Source organism: Primulina eburnea, chromosome 5, assembly GCF_022965805.1.
Source record: "Primulina eburnea isolate SZY01 chromosome 5, ASM2296580v1, whole genome shotgun sequence".
Taxonomy (NCBI): Eukaryota; Viridiplantae; Streptophyta; class Magnoliopsida; order Lamiales; family Gesneriaceae; genus Primulina; species Primulina eburnea.
The window spans coordinates 1,070,461-1,090,790 of record NC_133105.1 but is presented as its reverse complement, the minus strand read 5'-3'; the positions used below and the strand labels follow the sequence as shown (position 1 = coordinate 1,090,790).

At 34.7% G+C, this 20,330-nt stretch overlaps 3 protein-coding genes across 4 annotated transcripts; all 3 read right to left on the bottom strand.

The window, feature by feature from the left end:
- Nucleotides 1-22: 22 nt before the first annotated feature.
- On the bottom strand, nucleotides 23-1,313 carry LOC140831848 (probable protein phosphatase 2C 8). The gene is made up of 3 exons (XM_073195570.1): nucleotides 716-1,313; nucleotides 144-188; nucleotides 23-46 (listed from the first exon to the last, which is right to left on the bottom strand). Exons 1-3 carry the CDS (start codon nucleotides 1,151-1,153, stop codon nucleotides 23-25), a joined length of 507 nt encoding a protein of 168 aa, XP_073051671.1. The 5' UTR covers nucleotides 1,154-1,313.
- Nucleotides 1,314-3,900: 2,587 nt separating this feature from the next.
- LOC140832063 (long chain acyl-CoA synthetase 4-like) lies at nucleotides 3,901-12,497 on the bottom strand. Its single transcript, XM_073195854.1, has 19 exons — nucleotides 12,206-12,497; nucleotides 11,096-11,159; nucleotides 10,864-10,953; nucleotides 10,434-10,490; nucleotides 10,253-10,301; nucleotides 10,012-10,088; nucleotides 9,724-9,763; nucleotides 9,537-9,631; nucleotides 8,292-8,459; nucleotides 8,043-8,153; nucleotides 7,879-7,966; nucleotides 7,608-7,674; nucleotides 6,851-6,926; nucleotides 6,646-6,763; nucleotides 5,648-5,893; nucleotides 5,424-5,563; nucleotides 4,886-5,068; nucleotides 4,614-4,733; nucleotides 3,901-4,223 (listed from the first exon to the last, which is right to left on the bottom strand). The coding sequence occupies exons 1-19, from the start codon at nucleotides 12,355-12,357 to the stop codon at nucleotides 4,188-4,190; spliced, it is 1,977 nt and encodes a 658-aa protein (XP_073051955.1). The 5' UTR covers nucleotides 12,358-12,497; the 3' UTR covers nucleotides 3,901-4,187.
- A 2,028-nt stretch (nucleotides 12,498-14,525) lies between these two features.
- LOC140832062 (mitochondrial inner membrane protein OXA1-like) lies at nucleotides 14,526-18,557 on the bottom strand. Of its 2 annotated transcripts, XM_073195852.1 has the most exons (9): nucleotides 17,898-18,555; nucleotides 17,264-17,354; nucleotides 16,464-16,511; nucleotides 16,253-16,311; nucleotides 15,955-16,030; nucleotides 15,708-15,839; nucleotides 15,267-15,374; nucleotides 15,077-15,131; nucleotides 14,526-14,988 (listed from the first exon to the last, which is right to left on the bottom strand). In XM_073195852.1, the coding sequence occupies exons 1-9, from the start codon at nucleotides 18,386-18,388 to the stop codon at nucleotides 14,738-14,740; spliced, it is 1,311 nt and encodes a 436-aa protein (XP_073051953.1). In that variant the 5' UTR covers nucleotides 18,389-18,555; the 3' UTR covers nucleotides 14,526-14,737. The 2 variants fall into 2 exon arrangements, with proteins under 2 accessions (XP_073051953.1, XP_073051954.1); XM_073195853.1 differs by lacking the exon at nucleotides 15,077-15,131 and having other exon boundaries at nucleotides 14,731-15,014; nucleotides 17,898-18,557.
- Nucleotides 18,558-20,330: the final 1,773 nt, after the last annotated feature.

The window sequence follows — 20,330 nt, the reverse complement described above, 5'->3', positions numbered from 1 at the left end:
ATTGAGCAAAATACGGATTATTTCACCCTGCCCGTTCAGGCAGTGCCTGCACAGACAGTGAACGGCCCGGATCACTCCACATGAGTGATCCGGGCCCACCACTATGTATTAAAAAAAAAAAAAAATTGGCTCGGAAGATCTACCCTGCGGGCAGTGCCCGCAGGAGTAGGATCTACTTTACCATCTGGCTAGAAAGAATTGAGAAATTTTGAAAAAATACCGTTCTTTAAATATTTTTCAGATATATGAAAATGTTTTTAGTCCGTTAAATATTTCTTGAAACAATATTCTACTAGTCCCAACTATATTAATTCTACCTCTTCTAGTTCTGTATATAGACTAAGTTTCATGTGAGACCATCTCACGGATCTTAATCTATTAGACGGGTTAACCCTACTCATATTCACAATAAAAAATAATACTCTTAGCATAAAAAAATAATAATTTTTCATGGATAACCCAAATAAGAGATCAGTCTCACAAATACGACCTGTGAGACCGTCTCACACAAATTTTTGTCCTGTATATATTTGAACCGGCAGATCAAAACAATCTAAAAATCAAGGCCCTGAAATATAATTAACTTTTCCAAAGCATTTCAACGTAAAAAGATATTCTATATTTCATTCAATCTCGTTGTGATATTATAAATTTTGTAAAAACAAGGATCGAGAGAAAATATAAATAATAATAATAACAACACTGTCAGTGTCACCTTGTGATCCCTCGACAATGGCACGGCAGCTCCACCCCGGCAGAGCACCGCCCTGGAATCTCCACAATTCGCCACTACAACCTCCTCCTTCCCCACCAGAACAACCAACGCCGTCGACCCCATCTCCGCCGCATTTTCCTCTGCAAACTCTTCATCCATACTCCTAAAACACTCCGCCATCACCTTCTCCCAATCAAATTCCTCCTCCAACGGCAACTTTCTAGCCTTCTCTATATGCTTCTCCAAAAAGAAATGCAGCCTCTCACAGCAACTCTCGGCCACCTCCTCACCGCCGTGGTCGTCGTAAACAGCAAAGAAAGAGTACTCCCCTGCAAACCCGACATGCGGAGCCACCACCACGGAATCCTCCATCACCCTCCGCCGACCCATCACCGACACGATCCCAAAATCCAAGTCATCACTCTCTCCCTCCGACATCACTTCTTTTCCACACCCAAAAGTGTCCGCTTCTGCACCGCCGCTATCCACAGACGAATGTGGCTCCGAACCCTGATTCTTAAAGCGGCCGGCCTCTGTCTTCAAACTCAAAGACTTGAGCCGCTTGATCTGCAGCCTATTCCTACGGGCGCCACCTGCCCTTCTGTCATGCAGAAAAGTTTCATTGCCGAAACCTTATTTCATCTTTTCAGAGTCAGCTTTTCGCGGTAGCCGTGAGTACTCATGCATGAAAAACATTGGAAGCGGCTTAGAAATGTGAGATCGTACGTAGGTTATAAATATGGATGAATATGTAGAGCTACGTGTCTCTGCATGGGAATTTGATGAGCCTGCGGGTAGAGCGACACATAGTTTGTGGTTTGGAATTGAAGGATTTTGCCTCTAATACAACTCTCAGTTTTTTTCTAAAAATTTTATTTCTCAATTTCCATTTTATCACATCTTAATTTTTTTTCTTGGGGAAAAATCCAAATATATAAAATTTTCTATCATTTTTCATTTCATTCAATTATTTTTTTATTATTTATATTTATTTTTTCCTATTTTAGTTTGTTATGATATAAAACAACGTACATAATATCTAGACTGCATGAGGATTTAGTTTTATTATTATTTAGATCCAACATGGATCGAAGTACTTGATCCTTTTTTCTCTTAGTTTTTACAACAAAAAAAAAAATTAGAAAATATAAAATTATATCATGAAAAATATATGGTTAATATATGTAGTTATTATATATAATGTGTGTGTGTGTATATATGTATTAATTATTTTATTATAATATTTAAGAATCTCATATTAACAAATTTAGTGTGTCATTGTGTAAAAAAACGTTAATATAATTTTATCCCGACATAATATTTGTTATATACCTTTGATAGATTAAGTTTATTAATAATTTTCGTGTATTTCTCCAATTTTTTTCTATTTTATTTCAAAGTTCAAAATATCTTACGAAATTTATATATAATATATACGTGTCATATATTTTAATAAAATATTTGTTTATCTTTATCTATATTTTAAATTTTTAAACGATTATATCTATCTAACATTAAAATTATTACAAAAAAACATTAAAATTTTAAAATAATATATATATATGTTTTTATTCTTCAAAAAACCTATTTAGAACCAACTTTTTTAATGTATATATATATATATATATAGACACACACACTATAAAATTTTAAAACGCCAGTTTTCTTGGATTGTTATTCCCAACAGAAAACAAGATGCTCCATAAAATTTTGGTCCTCCTCGATATATGTTTCATCAATTATATACTTTAGTTTAGATATTTTTAACCACGTCTTATATCTTTCTCTCTACGATATATATAAAGACAAAGATATTACGTGGGGATGCAATTTATCTTAATAATTTTTTTTAAAAAAAGGAAAAAAATATAATATTTTTAGAAATGATTTATAAACAATTACTTTTTTAAAAAATAAACTACATATAAAATTTTATTCAAAGACTCCTCTTATTCACCATTCTTTTATCAATTTCATATTGAAATTTGGTGGGAAAGTTGGGGGTAGATAATCGAAACGAACAATCTTGGCTCGCCATGTCCAAAAATATTATTATTTTCCTTCCAAATAAATAATTGATCAGGGTCCCACTTGTTCCTCAAAATCATTCGATGAACAAAATAATGATCAAGACAAATTTGTGTCAAAATTGAGATTTTTTTGGGGCACACACAAAATATTGTCGGCTAGCTGAATTAAACACTTGCAAAAAAGATGTTTATTTCGATTTTTTATGTGTGTTTCTGGCACTGGTGATGAACTATATCTTGAGAAATTTTTCCCTCTACGGTTCTGTTTATTATTAATTACTTTATTTTTTCTGTGAAACAATTTTGATAATGAGATTGATGCCAATCTAAATACTCCACTCATACAAAATTCATTCATAGTAATATATGAAGCTCTACAATATGAGGTAGCTAGACTAGAATTTTGTAATATATATTTTAGTTAAAAAGTACATTACAATTGAGTATGAAATAAAACTCATTTAAAATTTGAGATTTTGATAATAGATGGACAAATTTGAGATTTCTCTTCCCACTAAACTATTATTCATTGCCTATTGGAATGGCTTAGATGTTTGAGGGGGTGAAAGGTCGTCTGTTCGAGATTTGTCGTCTGTTTTTTTTTTTTTTTTTTTACAGAAGATTTGTCTGTTTTCACAAATATATGAAGTACGCTTGTCATCCAGGTACATGTGCCAAGAATAATTGTCCAAATTTTCATTCATGTTCCCTTGCTAAAACTTGCGTCAGATAAAATATATGAATGTATATATCAGTCATATCTATATACTCTCTATCCATATCATTATATTTCTATGGAATTAACATTTTCAAAAGAAAACAAAAATTGCATAAAACTAAATATTTATCCTACTCCATACATTAGAGGAGTACTTCATACTAAAGAAACACCGTAAAATTTGACATTTTCTCCGAAACCAATTGAACATCAATGGTTTTTAATTAATTATATTATATTTCCTGGAATGCGATGGGCACGAGCAACTGGCTAGCAAAAGGAAATCATCCTTTCACGAAATTTTTTGTCATTTGCATAATATCTATTCAACTTGGATTATCAAACATGGAGGTGTTGTGGAGTCCCGGGCTCGGGCATGGTCATCGATGGTGTACAAGGTTCGATCAAATAAAATGCATTCAAATGAACATAAAATAAATAAACAGATAGCAATTCTTTTCACGTTGTTACTCGAAAATCAAGGAACGAAGAGTATTAGAACGACAACGTAACAAAAGGAAAATGATAAAGTTATATTGAATTATGAACCAGACACAAACAATAGATTTCAAACGAACTAACATCTAGCCCATTTTCATGGTTCTGACTCGACATTTTCTTCACTCAGCTGGGGAACAAAAGTTTACCAAACGAAAACGAAAAATTATGGTGGAAGCAAATTCTTTAAGGTGGTTATCTGCGGATGTATCTTGGAGTAGCCTGTTTATTTCCCACTTTTGTACATGTTGTTGATGATGTCCTGCATAAGAAGATCTGATGTTATTGGGAGGGTTACATGAATAATCTCCCAAGAGCCACGACAGTTTGGAGACATTTTTTCCCCATAAATCCACTCCTTGTAGTAAATAGCAAACAAAAGGCATTCGTAAATTGAACACGAGTGACACATTTTAAGATAAAGTTGATGTTCGAGGTTGCAAACAAGGGGTGGAGCCATATTGAAGAGGAAAATACCTCAAGTGCTCAGGGTACAAAATAACAAATTTCGATGTTTGGTTCTATATCTTAGTGGCACTCCGATCCACATCACTCTATGTTAATTGTTCCAATAAGATACCACTAATGATAGCAAAAAGTTTAAAAGACAAACTACGGGAACAAAAGCAATTTACAATCAAAGATTACTGACCTGGTAGTACTTGAGCATCTGGGGCCTTTTCTTCTTAAAAGTTGGAGTGATGAGGTCTCGTTCCATATCAAATGGTACCGGATCAAGGTGCACAGCTTTAATAAATTCAAAACCCTTCAACTGCAAGAAGAAAATAACAGGCAGGGTTTAGGAACAACGAGAAAATTTTCAGCAGCTGGCCGGTGATGCTACACGAGGCAACCAAAACTGATTGAAATGTTAAGAGCTTAAATGTTTTGGTAAATAAAGAAGTAGCTAGAGAAAAGAAAAACCTTCTTTTCTTTTGCAACCCTTGTGAGTTCCCCAAGAAAGTATTCTTTTACTTCAACATTTTCACAGAGGGAACCAAAATCACCAGATATACCAGCCTTTTCAGCCCATTGCTCCAATGCTTCCTTGTTTGGGTTGATAATTGCAATGAGAAAAGACTCAAAGCTGTTACCATAAATCCATACCTGCAGTTCAAAGTATAAGCAATTTGTGACATGTACAACAGCAAAGCACCAATATAAGAAGTGAAAATTCAGTAGAAGAAAAAAGTAAATAAAAATCAAACAAATTTACATTCAGGAATAACACATCGAAGAGTCCAAGATAACTAATAAGTCGATGGTGTCAAAGAGAGAATGTAGAGGAGGTCCGCTGCGGCCATTCCAGCTCATAGCTAATGTTCTCAAACTATTGCAGGCATTTACTCTAAAGTGAATGGAGTGTGAGAATTAACTTCTTTTGGCATGTCATTAAAAGCCCAACCTCACAGAGGACAAGAGATTAGGATACATCAAACCCAACAAAACTGCTAACACATACCGAGTCAATATCTGGAACCAGACCATAGATATTTTCCAAGTTCTCCACAGCAACATATTCTCCTTGTGAGAGCTTAAAAATGTTCTTCTTGCGATCAATAATTTTCAAGCTTCCATCCGGTCGCCATTCGCCAATATCCCCTGACAAAGCAGAGTTTCATCAAAATTAGATGTCATACATCACATGCTAGACCTGAAATCAATTCCAAAATGGTGAGGAATAACCTGTGTGAAACCAGCCATCAATTAAGACCTCCTTGGTAAGGTCTTCCCGCTTGAAGTAGCCTGAAAATAAAGTATCCCCCTGTATGCATACTTCTCCACGCGGAATTCTTGAGGCAGCATCATACCCCATTTCAGGAACAGATTCTAGGCAAACATCCACATTGGGTACTGGAGGACCCACAGTGCCTAGCATATTAATCTCATTTGGAATTGAAACAAAAGTACCAGCACAAGTTTCTGTCAAACCTAAATCCCCAAAAAAATTAACACAAAGAAGAGGTCAGGAAGATCAAGAAAAAAAATTACAGCATAAATGAATAATTTCTGGGTTAAGAAAGTAAAAAAAACACGAAAATGCATCAAAGTTGAATTGACAAAAACCTAAAATTCGACCTTTACTTTAGATAAGTCTATTCCTTTGTATGATATAGTATCCAAAATATATTAGATTGATAAAGCAACTCCCCCTCCACAATTATTTTTTATTTTATTTATATCATGGAACCATTAAATTGAGGATTCCGACATGAACATGAACGTGGCAGCCTCGGTAAACTAGTGGATATGATTAACAAACATTTTCAAGTTAATTATCCGTAAATTTTCCAGTTGAAGTTTCAAAGCCAAATGATTGGATGAAAATATATTATTCATAATGTCAACAAAAGTAATGGAAAAAACGGGTTACTTTTAGGAGAGAGAATGAAAAGGTAAGATGGAATCTTCACAGAAAACAACGCATCCAATCACAAATGGCTAGCCCAATCTATGAACAAATAAAGACAGTTCATATCCAAATGAACCAAATGCTTTAAAATGGTAAACTGAAGTATTGACAGAAAAACAACGCATCCAATCACAAATGGCCAGCCTAATCTATAAACAAATAAAGACTGTTCATATGCATATGCCGAATGGACCAAATTCTTTAAACCGTGAATCGTTCAAAAACACAATACTGGGTTGCTAACAAGTTTCATAGCGTGATTGAGAAATACCATATCCCTGAAGAACATGACAACATGACACCACTCGCAGAAACTCTTCCACATGTGATGCAAGAGGTGCTGCTCCAGATAAAATAATTCTTACGTTTCCCCCTAAGCCTTGTTTTACCTAGAAAAGCATGTCAGAACAGCGCAGTCACTCTTGTGAAAATTCGAAGAGTATATACAAAAGGCCAACGTGCATGATGTTGATTACTTTCTTGAAAACAACTTTGTCACAGAGTGGAGATGCCTCTGTGTGTTTACTGCCCTTCTTCATACTACGTAGCTTTCTGCAAAAAAATTTGACATATTGCCAAAATATTGAAAGTCATGAAGTTAGATGTCATGCCTCACAACAATAATATGCAATTAAAATACCGAAGGAAGATCAATCATGAAGAAGCGTAACATTGTATTAAACTGTAATACGAAACCCATAGTATAATTGATCTGTTCCATCTCACTCTCCCTAGCAGAATGCTAGTAACTCACCCAACAAGAAATATAACTGGATGTCTTCTCAATCCGACCCTTCTCACATTTTATATCCTCCCCTCTCGTGTTTTTCCTTTCACCTTCCTAACATACACATTGATAATCTTGGGCTTGGGCCATTCTTTGTCAGTAATTGGGCCCACTGAATTTGGAATTATCGGACCCAATGGGTCTGGGTTCATAACATTAGATCCCATTTTCAGCCATGGTCTGCACCGAGAAGATGCATATCTCAGCTTCAAAACAGACTAAACCAGGGGATCGGGGCTCCGAAAGGTCAAATTGCTAATGATATTGTCAAAGCTATCATGATGGATGTCAAGAACGGTTTGTTCAAATAAGAAATGATGCGACATTTCTCAAGAAGACAACAAGAAAAGAAACCTTTGGACAAAATGCAGGTCAAGCTCATCTATAGCTGACCTCCATAACTTTTTCCCCTACCAAGAGTACAGTGAAATTGACGATAAACTTACAAAGAGTAAGCAAAATTAAACATGGTTTGCTTAATGAATCCCCCAGACGAAATCTTCTGTTGCAAACCTGAAATAGAAAGATAAGTTACAACATAACCAAGACTGACTTGAGAGCTTAATTATGCATCACAGAGACGATTGAATTATTTCTTCAAATTTACCATTTCTCAGGAATTATATCGACTTTACAGTCATGAAATTTTGAAGATACAAAAGGGTGCAACATTTAACTATTAGTAATCAAGATATACCGTGAATAATGGAACCAAACCTGAATAAATTCTATCTAAAACCCGAGGAACTGCACAAAAGATAGTGGGTTTCAGCTCTCCGATATCTTCTACTAATAACTTAACATCCTGCAGACATACAATAGCATAAAATGTAACTCGAGTTCTCTATTATCTAACACTTGGATGATAAACAAAATCTTACCCCACGCCAGAATCCAATTGAAGCCCCGTGATTGATCATACACTCTTCAATGATACGATCAAAGATGTGTGCCAAGGGAAGGTACGAAAGATATACGTCTTTGACACTCAACTACAGAAAAAAAAAATTGTGATTCAATCAACTTTAATTGATTGTTTGATGCCTACCACATATCATGCCATCTATGAATTTTTTTTATCTTGCGTGAATTATCATCAAAACAAGAAAAACAAATAGATGGGCACTCACCGCTTCATTAACACTCTTTAGAAGATGCTGCACTCCAGCTATCATAGCAACAATGCTGTTGTTGGAAATCATAACACCCTTAGGGTCACCAGTAGTTCCACTAGTATACATAATCGTACAAATGTCGGTTTTCTTTTTCACGGGAAGATCGAAGTGCTTATTTGCACCCTGTACAAAGAAAAGTAACAAAATAATATGTTGGGTAACTAACGAAGTATAACATCAGGTGCATGCATGAAATGAGTCAAATGACACGGAGAGAAAATATTGACGGCTCTGTTCATATCAATAGGAATTGAGTCCAATCATTAAATAAGTGAATGAGCTAAACAATGACACTAAAATACAGACATTCTGGATAGCTAAATACATAACGACAACACATCATGTAACAGACAACAATCATAAAACTGGATTTCAATTCTCCACCTTTTCACAAACAAATTTACCCTGCTTGCAAGCTACTCGAAACGGTTTTTTTTATACAGGCCAAACTTGGATTTATCAATCTCAGGCTGGTTCAAGTAGTTTTTCGGATACATCACAAGCTCCATTCATGAGCTTTGGATTGATTTTTTTATGAATTAATGTATTTATTGTGTTTGGATTAAACAATGTAGAATATTTTTTGTTAGTGGTATCCTTAGACCCTTGATTCTGTTCGTTTTCCAGAACTTAGACACTGAATTTATCAGTTCTTAAATTCATAAAGCCAGCGTCCTAACTCCATATCGTGTCATGATCAGCAGATTAGAACGGGAAAGTAACATGTGGTTGCCATTACATTTCTCCTTATTAATATAACCGACAGTTGTGCTTCCCTCAAGTACCAGTGGCCCGAATGAAGTTTATGGCAATAAATATTTGGAATCCCAAGTAGGTATTCAGGAAGCCTCTAGCTTGATGTATGGTATTTGCAGAGATAGATAGATATCAGAGATACATTTGACATTTGTATAAAATCCTATATGAAATTTAGAAGATGCGGTTAGTTCTGAGGGTTTAAAATTTTTAGCAGCATACGCTGGGCATAACAAAGTAATAAACTACAAAGATCTCTTTCTAAATATATAGCATACGATATTTCTTAAAACACTGATATAGATTACTTCACTGATAAAAATGAAGTAGAGCAGAAAATATTAACCAAGCTGTTTGATGTTGACCAGTATCTACACAGTGTGAAGCAAGTCCAATTAAAATATCACAAAGGATGTACCCATAACAAAAAATCAGCAGGCTTACCAGTGACAGAAATTCATCCCAAGAATAAATAGCCACACCAAACTTTTCAGCCTCTTCCTTTTGCTGAGAAGTGACTTTCCCGAAGCTCACAATTGCTGAAGTTGAGGATGCAAAATTATAAATTCACCACCTTTATTTGAACCGATAACCATTAGTCCAAAGAAATTTGACTTGAACGCATACTTACTTCTCAAATACTTTGATGAATGTGAAAAAGTTTTCACCAGCTGCAAAAAATAAAATAAAGGGTCGCATTCAGTTGCATGATTCCATATCCACAGGTCTCATGATTCGATTATTCACAGTCAAGGGCCAAAGCCACATCTTTAAATGCCTCCAAAAGTGCTCATGCCTCACAAGAGATATAAGACCAAAATTTTATTAACACAAATGGATAAAGAGACATAGGTAAAACTTTCCCACGAAATGTCTAAGAAACTCAATAATTCCATGTCCTAACTTCTAACAACTGTACCTCAGAAATTTTTTTCTCCTCCACAAAAGTAAGAGTAACTTCAGCATGGCATATGATGAATTCCACAGCCCCAGCACCTAAACCAGGTAAGAGCAAGGATCAAATCTCACAGTAACTACTGGACTTAGTTCTTTCATTTAAAAAACAGAATACTGCAAAAGCCTATGAGCTGGTAGACGCTTCATTTTCAAGGCACAAAATGAACTGCACAAACAAATGAAACAATAGGAATGATACATACCTAATGTGTCATATAAAGGGACACAATAAAGTCCATGAGCATTACAGGCCTGCAGCAATTTTTATCATATCAGATAGTTGACAATAATGACAGGAAAATAAAAAACTTAAAATGTAAAGTATGCTCACAAGCTTGAAGGAATGAATCCAGAAAGGGCATAAAAATAGAATCAAGGAAGTACCTCCATACTCATAATCCACTCGGGACAATTAGCACCATAAATTCCACATCGCCCACCCTGAGATTGTTAGTCGGTTAATTGGTCAGTGTGAGTGATATTATTCAAAAATGTAACTTCGAATCATGGAATTACACAAAAACAGAAGCAGGGGAGAAAAAAGTCTAAACTGCATGAATTCATGAAGTGTGATTAAAAAGGTGGGCACACGGGAAAGCGTGGTATACAATTTGCTATTAATTTCAGTCATGAAAGACTACTCTGTATTTAGGAAGCAAGGGTTGAAGTGTGGACCTAAAGTGATCTGATTAAGACAGTTAATCGGTTGGAAACTAATGCCAATTGAAACAAACTTGGGTATCACATTTTAAGGAGCATATCGGAGTAGTATCACCAATAAAGATTCGTGAAAATAAAAGATGGCAAGCCTTACTTCCTCCAAGCCACAGCTACGGATGGAATTCCCAACTTGCAGCACTATGTTGTATACTTCTTTGTAAGTAAGCCACACATATTTTCCAGGCTTGTGAAGCAGATATAGTACAATGATTAGCCAAGAGATCATCACAATGTTAAAACTAATAGAACAGAAGAAATATCAGATGAAAGATGAATTTGATGACAGTACACATGATCCCCAAATAATCATTACAATGAAATTGTACCTTCCCGCTGACAATTTCACGACAGCCAAGCATTCGATTGTTGGGATATTTCTCAACTGATAGACTGTGACATGAACAAAGAAAATAAAGATGAAAAAGATATCTGGGAAATCAAAATTTCAAGCAGAGCCCAGAATATAGGAAGCATGGACTCTCCAAGAGCTCATATCCCAGTCACTTTTATGAGCTGACCACTTCCCACATTATATTTTAATTGCATCACCTCGTGAATTGTTTCTATTCAACCAAATCTTAAAGATTTCATTTTTCAAACATTCCTTTCCAATTTTTAAATATGAAACTATTACACTTGCGTGTAGGAATTTTCCAACATGATAAATAATAGCTCATTAAAATATGAAAGAAAATATATTAGGTAGTCCGGTGTGGTTGAAGTAACACCCTAGCAGGTGTCAGGTAGAGTGTGATAAGAAGAACGTAAATTTTTTGGAGCAGCCTGTTTCATTCATCCTGTTCTTTTGTTGCACATGAGCACGTAGAGACGTCATTCTATAGACGAAACGTACCTAAATGTCTTGATAATATTTGGAAAATAAAATTTACAACACCAAATCCAAAGGAAAGTAAAAAAACACGGACAGGCAAAAACAAGAATATGTTAATAAAAAGGGTCGTGAGTGGACGTGTCAATTTCATAAAATTTGAACTATTTCTATAACTGTGGGGGCCAGATCACAGCTCTCAAACAAAATAATTACTGCTTTAAATCTTTTTAAAGTAATCAGATCCAAATGCATAGCAGCCACCCTTGTCATCGAATACGTCTTGAATCATATCAACAAATAACTATTATTGAAAGAACTATAAATTAAATTTTAAAACAAAATCATTGGAGGAGAGCTGCGCCAATCGTCTCCCTATCATAATTCAGGAGCGATAAAAAAAATATAGACTTGACTGCCGTTTCCAAACCATGCATAGGCATAACCAAAAAAATTCACAAATACAAAACTAACAGAAACCCTTCCAGCTTAAACCCCCGATCTCAAAAGTAATGAATCAAATTAAACAATCTGCATCATAAAATGAAAAATCTTCGGTTCATTCAGCTCAATTAAAAATATGCAAACCAAAAAAAAAAAGGAATACCTGAAAATATCCCAGCAGCAGTCGAGCCCGGGAATCGGCGGCGGGAACCCATCCTTAGCATAAATACTTCGATAAACCGGCCCCATCGACGGCTTCCCATCTTTTGCAGGCTTCGAAGGCGCCACCTCTGCTATATATCTCTTCTCCGCCATCTCCTCAAACTATAAATACACAGAAAATGTACCCACAATTTCTACGTAAATCTGGGTTTCTATAGATTGAGAGATCGAAATGCGAGGATCGAATGGTAGCGCAGCGGTGTTTGACTTGGAGATTAAAAGGCAGAGGCAGAAATATATATATATATACATATAATGAGTCACAGTTTTGACTTTGAGAATTAAACTACTCCAACAATCAGATAACCTAGAATGTTAAACAACCGACCAATCACCAAAAAATTTCTATTTATTTTCTTCTTCAACCATCTATGAACTTAAATTTCAAGTTTTATTTTTAATTTTTTTAAACGTAAAAATCTCATATTTCGAGATTAAACGAAACCGAAACGAATTTCCGAATTAGATCGTCTCCTCGATTATAATTTTTATCGGACCAATTAGCAGGGCTTAAAAGCAGCCCGCTCTATAGTCTATAATGTCACCCGTACTTATGTATTGCGGTATGGGTATTGCTAGGAAACTAATTTATATTATCTAACACTTACATATTAAATGCACATACATTAATTATTATAGATTGTTTATTTTTATACAAACGTTCTTGTGAAATTATATTATGATCATCACTGATGAAAAATATTAATTTTTATTATAAATATAAATATAATTAACTCGTCTCATGATTTATAGTTATTTTCATGGATGTATCGAGACTTTGAAAAAAATATGCTTATGGCTTATTTCGGTATGGACAAGAATTTGTGTGAGACGATTTGTGAGACAGATCTGAAAAAATAATTCTGATTCAAGTTCGGCTCGAAAGATCCGAACATATTCGCGAGCTACTCAAACCATTGTTCAAAAATAAATACTCGAAAGAATTGAAATCTATTTATTTTATATATATTTATATTATATTATTAAAATATCAAGGGAGCAACTCAAGAACTATCTACATAAATAATAATAAATATAAAAATGGATGAGTCATGACCTAATTATTATTTAGACCATTAGATTGGGCTCTTTATTCAATCCATTAAATAAGACTTAGTCTATTTTTAATTATTTATTAGAGTTGTTTTTCAATGCTCATAAATCCACATACTAAAACCCGCAAAATTATCGGAAAATCTATAAATAAATCAACTCAACTCATTGAAATTTTTATTTTGCAAATAATGACTCAAGTATCTGTGTGTCTTAGTCGAATAACTCTTATGTATCACTCAATTTGCTTTGATGGACTTGTCTTATTCGAATATCAGCTGATACCCACGTGCTAGCAGTTTTTCTCTCGTAGTGTAATCTCAATTTTTGGTTATATCAAATATAATATACATAATAATTCTTGGTCAATCCAGCAATTTAGATTTTCTCAAAATTAATCGAAACAATTAAAATTTTTGTCTCATTTACATGAAGAACGGGGCTTTAATTTCTGACTTCTTCCAAAGTAAGAAATGGTCGGCCTACTAATCTATAAAACTTAATGCCATTTTCAATGGCAGATGAGACACGTCCTTGAAAATCTCGCCCGGGTGAATATTATGGACGAGGATGTTTCCGCGTGCAAGGATACAATCCTGTGGATGAGTCTCGTGGGGACACTTTTCGCATGGTTAAGTGTTTTTTTTTAAAAAAAAAAAATATTTTTTATAGATTAGATTAATCAGTCTATTTGAAAAAATGGAAAAAAAATAAATTTAAAACATATAAGAATAATTGGGATGATCTCCGTGTATAATTTTTTTTTATTCCGTGTAAGTTTTAAAATTTTAATTATGTAAAATGTTATGGTCGGAAATAAGATATATTTAGTCGAACATCGAATTTCCGGTGACTAATTTTTGTCATTTGACTTAGTCTATATCATACATGGAGTCGTTTCTCGTCTGCCCATATCACGGAGAGATATCTTAGAAAATACTTATTATTTGGATTTGACCCAAAAAAATTTCCAAATACATGATGTCATTGATAGAGGCTTAGAAATTTTCTATTAGAAATAAAATTAGGAGCATACCAACCCTTTCAACTTTCCATCAAATTATTGTAATCGTTACCTGAAAACCTATCCAAACGAAAAGGCACCAAAAAAATTACCTAGCTCGAATACCCAAAATACCAATCAAAACCTATTTCACTTTATGTTTATTTTCATGTGAAATAGGAAGGCTAAGATAGATAAAGTCCTCTTAATTATTGAAAACCAATATCAGTACCTCCAAAAAAATATACTCACTTTTACATAAATTTATTGCTTCACAGTGGCATCTCATCTCCGATTCCATGCATGTAGATTAACTACCCGTATGAGTATAAATTAAGATTATTTTTAAGTACATTCAAACATTCGATATGCCTATCAAGCTTTAGTGAACATTGATCCAAAAAATCGCCCTTTTCATCACCTGTTCTCGTCTTTCTTCCGTCCTTTAACTTCTTTCTCTAAGCTCTTAATCCGCTGGCTGAGCACAGATGGAGAAGCGTTTTTTGGACTTGCAGGTAATTGTGACGAAACCCTATCGGATGAAGAGGCTGCTGCGTACTTCTTTACTACTTCAGAAAGTGAAAAACCTGGCTTTTGATCAATCAAAGGCTTCACCACGGGTATAATTGGCACGCCCAATAACTTTTTAACATCAGGCTTCTTTATCACTGAAACCAAAAGGATTCGTTTCACCCTGTAAAAATCCAAGAAACTGGAAGAAATATGAAATGATAATTGTGATATAACATGACTAACCTAAACCATAAGCGAGTGAAAACAAGTTGGAGGTAATCCAGTAGCAGAAAATAGCCTGTGTACCCCATCAGATATAAACAAAAGATCAAGGTGGAGGCAAATCTTTATATTATGAGTGCCAGTAACAAGAGGGGCGAGCTAATTTTAAAAATTCAATGCAAAAAATAATATTATAAGCTAAAGCAATTACCTTCGGAAAACTTGCGGTTAAAGGAATTGTCAGTACGGCAAACACCCTCGACACATTCTTGATGGTGTTAGCTGTAGGGTTGCCTTCTAATCCTTCCTGGGCATTGCACTAAAAAGGGAAGGTCGATGAAAGACAAAAGGAGAGAGACATGAAATCTGAGGATTCATATGCGAACAAATCATGTCCCCAATACCATAATTGCCACAGCAGTAGAGCAAAATCCACGCACAAATTAAATTCTACTTTTAATCGCAATCACTAATCAGGGATGGTAATCTCCATTTTTTTAACATACCGTGCAAGATCCCTGGTTTTAGATTGAATGATCACGTGGAAAATTGAATTAATGTATAAATAGTAAGCAAGAAAATTTCTTGAACTCGTTACAACTTCAAATCATCAAGCAGAGACTGAAAAACATGGGAGAGAAAGGATGCTAACCTCCACTGTGATCCAAAATGTTAAAGCCGTTAAAACTGGAAGAATAAACAAGCTATCAGGAGTTGTCAAATCGGTAAACCATAATGCTCCTCCCTCTTTAAATGATGGAACATTTTCTGTCAATTTTCTAATCTGCACATAGATACTGTCAAATGGTAAAGAAGTTTTTATATATTTATATAGGGACATTAAAATGGAAAGGAGACAGCACCATCTGTGCTATGGAGCATAAATAATGTCATCTTACAGCAAAGAAGAAACTGCAAAAGATGGGACCGGAAATAAGAAGTCCCTTTAAAGGGGTGAATGGAGTAACACCATACCTGCAACACAAAAAGTGAAATCAATCCTAAGAATTAAATCTAATAATTTATTCATTTGAGAATGTTTAATTTCGCATATGCTGGCAACCGGCTCTCCTAAGGACCTAGATATATAATCAAGTATAAGAAATATATTAATCCCTAACCACATAGAGGAGCAGAGAGCTCTGACGAGACATTTACGATGGCTCTCTCATTCAATAAAAATATAAAGCTACTTACTCCTTTAATAATTCTTTAATCCTTGCCTGACCATCAGCAACAGCATCAGGACTCATGTCCTGTGAAACAATCAACGAGTGTGACAATGGAAGAGTAAATATACAAGATTCCAGGAAAGAGAAACTAGTTTTTAAAGAATAAAACTTCATCAAAAAGCTGTTTATTGTTGATCAACGATATACTATAGCAAACAAGATTCTGAGGATCATACCTTATTTTGCATTTCTTCCTTAATCTCCTCCAATCGTGGCCGTAAAAGCTGCGCAAGAGTATGCAATACCATCAACATGTCACCATTCAAGAGATACAAAGAAATAAGTTGAACAATTGTCATATTTAGAGGACATGGCAGCATCTTAAGAAAGCTCTGAGAGCAGGCAGGCGATGGCCAATGGCCAAACAAGTAGGATTTCTAACTTTTGGCCCATTGATCGTGTACTTGCTTTGAAATGTAATAGCATCAGATAGTGCTTTTAAGTAATTGCAGTGTTAGGTCCTGGAACCACCACATAAGTTTGATCCATTGACCAAGAATCGAACTAGGTCTAAACCACAAACGGAGACAGGATGAAATAATAACAGTGGTTTAGGAATTCCATCACCCATGAGACGAAACATGGTGTTGTGTCCTGAACTTTGCTATTGTTCCACAGTAATTTTTGCACATCCCGCAGTTTAACATTCATTAGATTCAGCAAGTATTCTATCAAGAACTCAATTTTTTGTTTTCTCCCTCTCCTCTACTGCACAGAGTAAAAAGTTTGGGGGAGATGACAAGTAAATTTCATTTCACATAGTACCAAACTAAAATCTTATTTATCAGTCCACCCCCTTGTCACTCGTAACTATGGAGTAAATTGGATGGAGATTTCCATGACAAAGTATGCAGACACGAGTAAGAAAGAAATAGGCACTTCAATATGCCAGGTAGTGTCATATGCCAGGTAGTGTCACGAAAAGCTGAATGAACAACAAAATGCAATGAAAAGAACGTGCAGCTACGACCCTTACAGTTAATTTTGAAGTAGAAATCAGCTGATTTATCATAAGAGGCAGCTGAATCCCACGGATCAGAATAGTTGTCAATGCAATTGAAGCCCACCTAACACAATTTAAATTTTGAAGAGATCATCGTCACTTAGCCAATCAACAATGCAAAGCACAACCAACCCAATTAAATTCCAACTTACATTTCAAAGCAATCATAAGATTATTAATACGCCTTAAAAGGTCTCCTTTCCATCACATACAAAAGAACAGCCACAGCCACATGGGTCACATCGATAAAATGCTTAAAGTATGTGGTGTTCGCTCATACTCCAAATCACACTTTCAACAATGAGTTCATAATATAAGTGGCAGTCATAAATGCCACCAAAATTCTCAAAATTTCAATCAATAAAACTTTCCCATAATTACTAAAGTGTCTTTGAATAGTCCAGTCTTTCGATTTGCCACCCGCATTTGCTGGTTTTAAATAAAATTTCCCATGAAAGCCAAACTTCCATATCTCTGTGCTATAGACCACACATTTACCATTAAAGTTGTAGTTTTGATAATAATTATTTCCCTTGCAGCAGCTGTATTGCGCTAAATCTATGAGAAGGATAAAACTTTATAGTGTGTGAAATCTAAATGTCCTCACCAATTAAATCCCGTATGCATATGCACATAACCAATCAAGTACTGGAGCGCCGCCACAGGAAAGATCGAATCTGCCGCTACAGCTGCCACCTCATTCACCACCGGCGCCACCTGCGCAGCCAACTCCACAGCTTTATCCCCGAATGCATCAGCCACATCAGACATAATCTCAATATTATCAGCCGCTCCTTCTCCAACACCACCACTCGAGAAATTCCTGGCAAAAGCAAACCCACAGCAGGCCGAAATCGTAAATTTATGATCTTGAAACATCTTTTTCGTCCCATTAAGCTTTCCGAACCCATTTTCGCGGCCGAAAAAACAACGTTGCTGAAAAAAATTTGGGATTCCATCGTTCCTGGAAGTGGCATTGGTATGCGATTCTTCAAGATGGTTCTCAGCACGATGAATGTGTGAAAATGAGGGGGCGATTCGATCCCGCAGTTGATAAAACAGCTGTCCTCTAGCTGTGATGCTCCGCCTGTAGGCCATTTATTTTACCTCGACAAAACAAAGATTTAGTTTTTACGTTAATCAGTTAAAAGGGCTTTCTGATATCTACGGGCAGATTCCACTTAGCTCACACAAAATCGCTTCAAAATCGAGAAGCCAGAAAATTAAGGGAAAAATGTTCCGAATTAGGGTTTTGGAATGGGAGGCTTTAGCCACCGCATTAGAAGTTTACGTCCCGTAAAATTTTCTCCAACTCATCTACACACTCATTTTTTTTAAAAATCTTAATTTTTAATAATTATTTATGATTTGATTTTTTAGCACATTAATAATTTAATTTTGTTATTTATTAAATTTATATTTTATTAAAAATTTTATAATTAATATTTAATAATTTTATAATTAATATTTTAAAAATTCAAGTGACTAATTATATTTATTTAAAATTACATAATAATAAAAAAAATTACAAAAAATATTATTTAATTAAACAAAATAATTTTAAAAAATAAATAAATGTGACACCTCTAGATTGAATCCACCACCACGACACCACACCACATTGGTGTTATGATCGAAGAGGGTCTTAGCAAACTATTTCAAAAATTATTTTACATGGCACGTTGATTTAACCCTCGTTATGTATAATAATCAGGTTTTTCTTTATTAACTTTCCATGCAATAAAATTTAGTTTTTCTTTTGTTGAAAAATTTGGATTCCAGTGACTATAAATGCAATCAAATATAATGAAAATATTGAAAGAACAAACATCTAATTCCGTTTACCAATTTTTTACAAAAGGTAATATACAATTAAGGTGCATAGATCAAATTAACATTAATATTTACGTGATGGGAAGTTATAATTATCATTTATACGTAATTATCACAGACATGAACATTAACTCAAGAAATGACAAAGATTTTCTGTGCTTATATATTGATTTCGTCGTATAATTGAATCTGTTAATATTGAGACTTTGATATAACTCAACACCAAAAATTAGTTCAGGGGAGGAGGATTGTCAAATTTTATATATGCAACTCTCAGAGAATTTATATAACCAATGTGAGACAACTAACAAAATCATACAAATTCAATAACTATTGAGAATGAGTAACGATTTGATTCCCCGTAGCTCCATTTTCCCCTATTCCGTCCATTTTATCTCTCCCAGTTTTGTCTTTCTATGCATTTACATATAAAATTCCATATACTATCCTTAAAACCATATATGATCAAATCAAGAGATCAATATGAATCGAACCCTCGATCCTTCGATATTATGAATTTTAGGTATACATATTGTTATTGTCACTGGATGTATATAGCCTGACCCACAAAATTATAATGCTTCGAGTTGAGATCAAACTACCAACATATGATGACGTCTTTAATGTCGATATATCAAAAAACACATTTATACCAAAAACACGTTTATAGTTTTATTGCATACGCCGAGCCCATTGAAACAAAGTTCAGCCCGATATTTTAATTGGGCTGAAGATCCAAATATAAACTCGATTTATCTCACAGTTATCTTATTATACTTTTATCGGGTTGCTTATATAAGTTGAACTTGGGCCCAGCCACAATCTTAGTCGTCACTTGAAAATGTTTTGATTGGACGTAAGGATTTAGATACGTGAGATGATTAAAATAAATTACTTGAAATTTGAGATTTACTATCAGTTAAATTTACTAATTATAGATTTGAAATCCCAAATGTGAGTCCAATCACTTTACTAGATTAATAATAATTGACAAAAACTTGTCTGAGACGGTCTCACGAGTCGTATTATTATTTTTTATTGTGAATATGAGTAGGGTTACCTGTCTCACAGATTAAAATCCGTGAAACGGTCTTACATGATACCCACTCCTGATAATTTGATGATGCAAAGTCATCATCGATGATCGGTAACCGACCAGAATTTCTGTTTTTTCCACGTTGGCTGCAAACCGCCACGAATAATCGGG